The following is an 8947-nucleotide window of genomic DNA, read 5'->3' as shown; positions in this document are numbered from 1 at the left end:
ACGATGAGCTTACACGTGCCCTGGGAAATCCTGAACACCCGGGAAGAACACGAGGCATGGGCGCTATTCCGTGGTATGAGGGGTTTTCGGACTGGAACGCCGACTACAGAACCCGTGCGAGAAAGAAGATTGCGGAGGAGAAGAAGAGGAAGATGGAGGAGGAGCAGAGGAAGCTCGACTACGAACGCCTTCAAGGCCTAGAATCAGCGCACGCGGACTTGGCAATCAAATTCCAGCGGCAGTAGGAGTAGATCGACTCACTTAGCCAGCAAAGGGGGTCTCAGCAGCTGCAGCAGCTAGCGGATGATCCAACATTGGATACCACCGCCCCATCCATGCCGAGAAGCAGCGTGGGTTCCGCCCCGTTTGACGCAATGCTGGATAGATACCCCATGGATGACATCATGGAGAACACTAACTGCGAGCTACACTTCAAAATTAAGAACATATCCTTGAAGGTGGCGGACGGCGTTGCTTATACAAATTCCCCCGATGCAACCTTCCATTCCAACCCGATTCCAGCAGGCTATGCTCGTGTCGTGGTTGATGAGGTGGTGGACCAATATTCGGGGCTAGAGCTTGACATTCCTGGAGGTGACGAGGAGCACACACTCGGAGATGCCAAACATCGTATCATCCTATGGAGAAAGGATTGCATCATCTTTCGAAGGCCACCGACACCGCGTCACCCGACTCCTCGTCGAAGTCCGCCACCGAGTCAGCAGACTCCCGCTCCTCCAAGTCCACCAACACGTGAGGCCACTCCTCCTCCTCCAAGTCCGGCAAAGTGTCAGGCCACTCCTCCTCCAAGTTCGACACAGCGTCAGACGTCCACTCCTCCTCCAAGTCCGGCACAACCTCAGGCCACTGCAAGTCCGGCACAGCTTCAAGCCACTCCTCCTCGTCCAACTCAGCCCCGTCAGCCGTCTCCGCCGCCTCAGCAATCGCAAAAGAGACACCCCGCAGCTATGGTGCGTAGCGGTACGAGTCGAGGTCATAGTACAGGAAGTACAGGCAGAGGCAAGCGATATAAATATGGTCCAAACCTCACTACTCCTCTTCCTGAGAGGGCTTATGACAGGACCGAGGAGCAAACCAATGCCATAGTGCGGGCAGAAGTTGACGCCCATTTTGGACCGAAACCGCCACCGCCGCCAAGGGAGAAAGTGCCTGTGGAAGTAGTTGACCACTTCATTCGTATGGCTCAACCACCAGCTCCTAAGCCTGTTGACACAGACTATGAGCGCCACATCAGGAAGTTACATCGACAACGTCTACAGAAGGAGGCGAGCTCGAGCTCGAGCAAACAATAAGCAGTTGTCAAAAAATGCGGGAAAACCGTTGCCCAGCTGGGAGAACAGGCGGCGCAATCGATCCCCCCGCTTGTTGTGCCGCCAACAACACGTGACAGTACGCGCGCCCAATATTATTGTGGGCAAACAGTTTACGTTCCCGAGGCGGGCGATGTGGTAATAACCCAGGAGCATATAATGCAGGCTGAAACTCTCAACATCACTGTTGGACAACTCCTCGAGATCGAGGACATGCCTGTGCTTACAGAGGAGGAAATAAAACGGAAATATGCCCGGGGCCAACCTTTGGTCAAGCCAGAAGAGGTCAAGAAGCTCCCAACGAGAATGTATGAATTGCATCAATGGTACATGGACATTACCAAGAGATCCGATCGAGAGTCCCTCATGGTGCAAGTCAAGAAGGATCATTACTACCATGAGAAACCTGTGACCGTTGAGTATTCTGAACTGTTTCAGTTATACAATCAAGACGCACTCGACAAATCTATCGTAAGTTGCTATTGTCTGTAAGTGATTTCTTTCTGTAATTTAAGTCTCAAGCTAGCTGTAGTGATCCTTTTGATCAATCATTACCTGTAATTATCCTCACTATATTCTTTTCTGTGGTATTATGCAGGATGAAGATGTATGAAATGAGAAAAGGTGGACGCTATGGCATTGGGTTCATTGACCCAAACACCATTAATGAATACACATGGAAAATAAACAAGCATCATGAAAAGCAGGTAGAGGACAGCATGCTAGAGTTCTTGAAGCGCCTCAAATACAATGAAGATATACTACTTCCTTACAACTTCCAGTGAGTCACACTTTCTTGTACTACAAATTCTCTGTTTTTGCCTACTAGCTAGCTACATGTTTTTGCTTACATATGCCCGCTTAATTAAGACATGCAAACATGTGTGCATGCAGATTTCACTGGATCTTGTGTATCATTAAAGTTGACGCCGGAACAGTTCAAATACTGGACTCACTACTCAAAGCAAATAGTGACTATAACATCTTGTTTGGGATAGTCAACAGGTAATTTCAATCATTATTAACTATATATCTCGGCCTATTTAGTTCGTCATTTCATGAAATGAACTATTTAATAACCCCTTTATTCATTTTCTTTGTCGGCGGGCAGGGCTTGGGCAAGGTTCATCAGCGTCACGGAAGGCGGATGGAAACGACAGCTGAAATGGTTTTGACCCAAGGTAAGTAATTAAGTAGTACTAGCTAGCTAGCTAGCTGCCATCTCTTTAATTATCATGCTTGATTAATTATTATCTGATCAAATTAAATTCCATTCTTGTAATAAAGGCCCTGAAGCAGGCGTAGGGGACTGATCTGTGTGCATTTTGCGTTTGCGAGAACATTCGCATAATGGCGTCCGAAAGGAGCAGATCTCAAAGACAGGAATGGGTACGCTTGTCAGAACACTATTCACAATTTTTACACCATTATCGATATCTAGTCACACAACTAATACACATGCATATTGATCTCCTTCTTAACAGTTCAAAGAGGTGCGGGACAAGCTCCTAGAAATGGAGCGCGTAGAAGCACTTCAAGAGGAAATAGCGGGATTTTTGCTCGACCAGGTCATAAATCCGAAGGGAGAATACTATTACCCGCTACCGCCCCCATCGACCAGGTCATGAACCACTTCCAATTGTCATCGTGCTCCGAAGGCACCAATTAGGCTAATGCCACTGGCTCCGAAGGCAACATGCATATGTAGGAGAAATTGTATATAGCTATACATGTGTGTATGTGTGAATTAATATGGTGGTTTGTGAGACATTGATGATATATATATGATTGGTTCTACTAGAAATTCTATTTATATATATATATATGCATAACGTGTACAATGTGTAGTATCGTAAAATACCAGCAAACAAAAAAGAATTAAAATGGAAAACACAAAATTAAATGAAAAAGAAATCATAAAACCAAAAACCCCCCCAAACATTTTAGTACCGGTTGGTGTTACCAACCGGTACTAAAGGGCTCCCGGCCCCCGGAGCTGGCTAGTGCCACGTGGTTGCCCTTTAGCACCGGTTCGTGCTGAACTGGTACTAAAGGGGGGGCCTTTAGTGACCACACTTTAGTGCCGGTTATGGAACTGGCACTAAAGGGCCTTACGAACCGGTGCTATTGCCTGGTTCTGCACTAGTGAAAAGTGGCTGTGTAATTCTCCCACCATGAGGCTGCTAGTCCATCCAATTGATGTGCGGCAAAGCGCACCTTCTCAGCATCTGTGCAACCTGCGGTGTTCAACTCCCTCCCAATTCGGCGTAGCCAATCATCAGCAACAATAGGCTCGGTGCTACTGGAAAACACCGGCGGCTGTAACCTTAGAAAACGGGCTAGGTTGTCCACTGGCGGTGGGTTGTTGTTGTTGTTGCCCTGATTCTGAACTAGCAATTGCATCAAGGCATTCTGCTGCTGGATCAACTGGGTGAGCTCTGGCGGAAAGGCAAAACCGGTGTCACGTCTCGGAGGCATCTGATGGGTTTAGATGGAAGAGATTAGAATAGAAAAGGGGTCTAATGAGAAAGCACTACCCATATGCACATGAGACAAACACAATCATTTCACTCAATCAATCAAGCAAGGGCATACAAATGGTCTAGAACTATCGCAAAAGTGCTCACTACTACTATATACATGGGGGAAATACTACTAATAGTTGGTGGTCATCTAGAAATTTTGATCGATGGAAGACTCCATGATGTCTGCTCTAGCTTCGTCTTCAAAGTCATCATCACTAGGGTCGGAGTCGGTGTCGTCGATGATGATGTAGTCCTCGGGGCGTATTTCCTTGGGTTCTTCTTCTTCTTCTATTGGTGCTGGTCCTCCCATGAATACTCCGATCTTCTTGACTAAGTCGTCATTCTTCTCCAGTAGTGTCTTGATTTCCTCCTCATATCTATCGCGGGTAAACTTGAGTTCTTCCTCCAGCTCAATGATCCTAGTCTTCGCCTTCTTCAAGTCCATCATGTCCACACACATCTGGTTCTCCTGACGTCGAATGTGCTGGTTTAACTCCTGGATGAAAGCTGCAATGGATCTATCCTTCTTAGTGCTGATTACTTCCCATTGCTCGTCTCGGTGCCCACATATTTGGTAGATAGTGTCCTTAAGCTCCCTGTTGTAAACTTCTCCAATGCGTCCCATGATGATGTGAGCTGCCATACTCTTTCTTAAACTCCAGGTTGGTGCGTCGAAGGAAAATTCTATGGGTTTAGAAGTTGGCGAGAACGTCCTTCCTGGAACTTGTACTTGAATCATCCAGCGCTCCTCTTCAGGTAAGTGGCGTTGTACGTCCCGGTGAAGCTTGGTATTCCAATGTTCAAGTACCTAGTGACTTCCTTCAAGTGGCGTCCAAAAGGTGTGTCTTCATCCGGTTGTGCAAACTTGTTCTTCATCTCCGTCATCCTAAAGAGTAGAAAATGGAGAGGAGTCAGAAATGAGAAGAGAAGTGTGACCTAGGGTTTATCTTAGGGGTCGTGTCCTACACTCAGCGTGTGCTCTGATACCATCTTGTAGCGACCCGACCTCAGATGGTCAAGTCTCTGTGCTTCAGTGTCATCCCTGGATCGGTAATGCTGACACACACAGTACTTGTAGGATTTATAACAGAGTATCAATCACACACTATTACATCGAATGTCTCCAAAGAGAACTTATTACAATAACATGGCTTAAGGCCATCTAATGCGATAACAGCGGAAGGCTTGGAAGATAAGGTGAGTCCATCAACTCCAACGGCATAGCTGAGCTGCACGACAACGACCTAACGAACCTTACTTCTCGTCTAAAAAGTCTGTAACATGATACGTTGCAGGCCGAAAATGGGTCAGCACATGGAATATGCTGGCAATATAACACAGTAGAGCAGAAACAGAATAATGCTATCACTACATGCATATATGGCTGGTGGAAAGCTCTATGGTTATAGTTTTTGCGAAAAGCCAATTTTTCCCTACAACAAAGGAATAGATTTTTATTTAACTATCATGGTGGTTGAAACATCATTGAGAAGGTACCCCCAACTCAATCACAATTAAAGTGATTAACAACCCAACAATATTAATTAAACATGGTGAGATACATGTGATAACCCAAGTACTAGATACTCAAGAATTGTCCATAACCGGGGACACGGCTAACCATAATTAGATTGTACACTCTACAGAGGTTTGCGCACTTTTCTCCACAAGACTCGATCGCCTCCGTTGGATTTCTCGCACTACAGGGTGTTTGAGAAACGGATGACCGAGACACAGTCTTTCAGAAATGTTAACTCTCTACTCCGGGTAGACCATACCAAACCTACAAAACCCACTACCTGTTGATCTACCTCTTCAAGAGCTTCACGTAACTTACTCAACTATGCTAGAGCCCATAATAGCTAGTGGCTGCACACGGAAGTTTCTAGCATGAATCATCTCAGTTCCCTTTGAGCCTAGGTGGCGGTCCATAGGAAGATCACACGGGTACCCCGGGATTTCCAAAAAATTACAGACAACACTGGGTTCCCCAGGTGCCTCAATCCACCCAGTTGTTTGATTAAGTTGCCACCTTAAGTTGAACCATTAATTAACAATCTCACATCTGTCATGAATTTCACTCAAACCCAAACCACGTCTACGAGCATAGCATAGCAATATAAGCAATACGTAGAAGTAACTCCCAAGGGTTTGAATATAACAGGGCAATAGGTTCTACCTCAGCAACTACTTCCCAACCCACAAGTTAATGACATCCTAATCATGCAATGTTTGAGGATTGGAACTAATGCATAAAAACTGGGTAATAATGGGATATGATCAAGGTGTTACTTGCCTTGCTGACGATCCACGAATCCTAGAGACTCGTAGGAACACGCTTCGGACTCCGGGAATTCTATCGCAAGCAAACAATAACGTACATAAGTAACAAGCAACGATGCACAAGTAAAACTCAAATAAGAGAGGTTGACCAGAAAGTTCAACTTAAGAACTCCGGTACGCAAAAAGAATCAAATCAAATGAAGCAACGAAAGTCAAACGACGAAAGAAAGAAGCTTCGTTTACTAATCTGAAACTAGGTCAAATTTTATAGTAACAAAAACTTGTTTGAGTTGGTTAAACGGAAAGAGGGTTTCGAGACGAAACTCCAGGTGCTTGAATCGCCTGATTCCGATAAACGAGCGAAAAGATAAACAGAAACTAAGATTGTATCAGAAATCACGATCAGAAAAATTGCGGAATAAATCCGAGAAAAAGAAAAACGATGAACAAATTAACGAACGAACGTTCGTTATCTGGACCTAAACGAAGAACGCGTTCGTTAAAATGAACGAACGAGCGAACACTCGCTAAAAAAATAAACCGGAGAAAAACCGATCTAAAAAAACGAAAACTAGGGTTTTGAAAAAGAAAAAAAAACGAACGGTTTTTTTTAGAAAAACCGGCGGCTACCTCCGGCGAGGGGCTCCGGCGAGGGCTTGGGCGGCGGGGCGGTAGGGTGCGGCGGCGGCGCAGGCGGCGGGCGGCGGGAGGCGCGGCGCGGCTCGGGGCGGGGTGCGGTGGCGGTGGTGGTGTGGTGGTGTGGGGGCCGGGGCGGCGTGTATATATAGGAGGGGGGCGGCGACTTGGAGTAGGGGGCAAGGCGCGGCGGCGGAGGCGGAGTCCGGCTCGGACTCTGTCCGAGGTGGCGGCGGCGGCCTGGCGCAGCTGGGCCTTAGGCCCAGTCCGCGCAGGAACCCTTTTTTTTAAAAACTTCGCCGACCGAAATAAAATCCTAAAAAAATCCTAAAAATACCAAAACAAATTTTCACCGTCTAATAAAATATTTAGGACGAGTTGAACATTTTCTTGGCCCTAAAATGCAATTTTGAAAACGTGTAATTTTTCTAATGCAAATAGAATCTGAATAAAACCAAATAAAATCCAATAAATGATTTTAATATTTTTCCTTTAATATTTTAATTATTTTGAAGAAGTCCTATTATCTCCACTCATTTGATTTAATATGAGATATTTTTCGGAGAGAAAAATTATAAAATCAAAATCCTCGTTTCATTATTTAATAAAAAATCAAATATGAAAACCGGAAAATCCCCAACTCTCTCTCCGTAGGTCCTTGAGTTGCTTAGGATTTCGAAGATTGCGGAACGGAAATGCAACAAATCATGATATGCATGGATGATCTATGTATAACATTACAAATTGAAAATTTGGGATGTTACATACTACTTCGCCCCTCTTGCTGGATCGAGAAGGCGAGGACGTCACCGAGCCGAACGTGTGCAGAACTCGGAGGTGTCGTGCTTTCAGTACTTGGATCGCTCGGATCGTGAAGACGTACGACTACATCAACCGCGTTGATATAACGCTTCCGCGAACGGTCTACGAGGGTATGTAGACAACACTCTCCCATCTCATTGCTATGCATCACTACGATCTTGCGTGTGCGTAAGAAATTTTGAAATTACTACATTTCCCAACAATACTAGCTTTCCGCTGATGATATCTCCGTATGGATCTGATTGGTCAAATGGCAACTTGTTTTACCAAAGAAATCAGTGTTAAATGCAAATACTTTAGGAAAGCTAACATCTATCAAAAAGCCGAGCAACCAAACTTTTTTGTAGGTCTAACTGGGATGTACAAAAAAATAGTTTGGTATAAAGTTATCAACACCAAAAGGGTTACTCGGTTGAATGTATAAATGATCACGACACAAATAAAAAACTCGCAAGTTATCAGGATTCATGAAACTAGAAACAGCATGCTCATAAAAAACATATAACGTGGCACCAATAGGTGAACAGAGAAGAGGGCGAGTATATACCTCAACAACACAACCACATAACCCTCTACTTCATCTTCATCCTCCACTGCCTCATTATCATACTGGGTAAGGTGACGAAACAACATGTTGCAATACCACCCATTAACCACACATCCCTCACTATTGAACCAATCCGTTCCCTCTGACATCCTTCCACACCCAACAGACCCACCACCTTATCATAATCAATTGCGAGCAGCATGAAGGCGGCCGAAACGGGACTCCAATCATGGCAGGGTCCTTGAGCATCGACAAAAAAGAAAAATCAGTGCGAGATCATATTATATGCTCTAAAGATAGACAGGCGCAGAGGCATTTCCATATATACGGTAGCCTCTTATGAATTCAGGAAAACAATGGATCTCAATTTCTAATTTGGAATTGGCAGCTTAATTTAAACCGCACACATGTAAAATCGGTCGGTTATTTATTTATTTTCAAAGCAGATCGGGTCATACATAGTTACATACATATTCTAAGGTGCAAGGGGAGTCCTTCCGCGATACCTTGTTGGCGTCGGTGGTGTCGTACGGGGAGCGCAAGGAGCGCGAGGAGCGCGCGCTGACGAGAAACGTGGAAGCGGGGGTGAGACACAGAATGATGTAAGCGCAGACCCAGGACGCAGACCAGAGCGCGGGGGGAACCTCGAGCTTACCCAGGGCAAGACGCGCGATGACCAAGGCGAGGTACACTGCGCAGAGGACCCAAAGCAGCCCGCAATGCAGGAAGATGAGCACGTCGAACCTGGCGAGGAACAAACGCCTGTGCTCCGACGCCGGCATCTCCGGCTCGGGGACGGTCAT

General features: G+C 45.7%; 1 protein-coding gene across 1 annotated transcript; it reads right to left on the bottom strand.

Annotated features, from left to right (window-relative positions):
* Window positions 1–8264: 8264 nt before the first annotated feature.
* LOC125541032 (uncharacterized) lies at window positions 8265–8947 on the bottom strand. The gene is made up of 2 exons (XM_048704529.2): window positions 8651–8947; window positions 8265–8384 (listed from the first exon to the last, which is right to left on the bottom strand). The coding sequence occupies exons 1-2, from the start codon at window positions 8945–8947 to the stop codon at window positions 8265–8267; spliced, it is 417 nt and encodes a 138-aa protein (XP_048560486.2).

The sequence above is a fragment of the Triticum urartu genome, chromosome 2A (genome assembly GCF_056163025.1).
Source record: "Triticum urartu cultivar PI428250 chromosome 2A, HENAU_Tu73, whole genome shotgun sequence".
NCBI lineage: Eukaryota > Viridiplantae > Streptophyta > Magnoliopsida > Poales > Poaceae > Triticum > Triticum urartu.
Note: the sequence above shows the minus strand (reverse complement) of the source record. Positions and strands in the feature narration are given on the sequence as shown.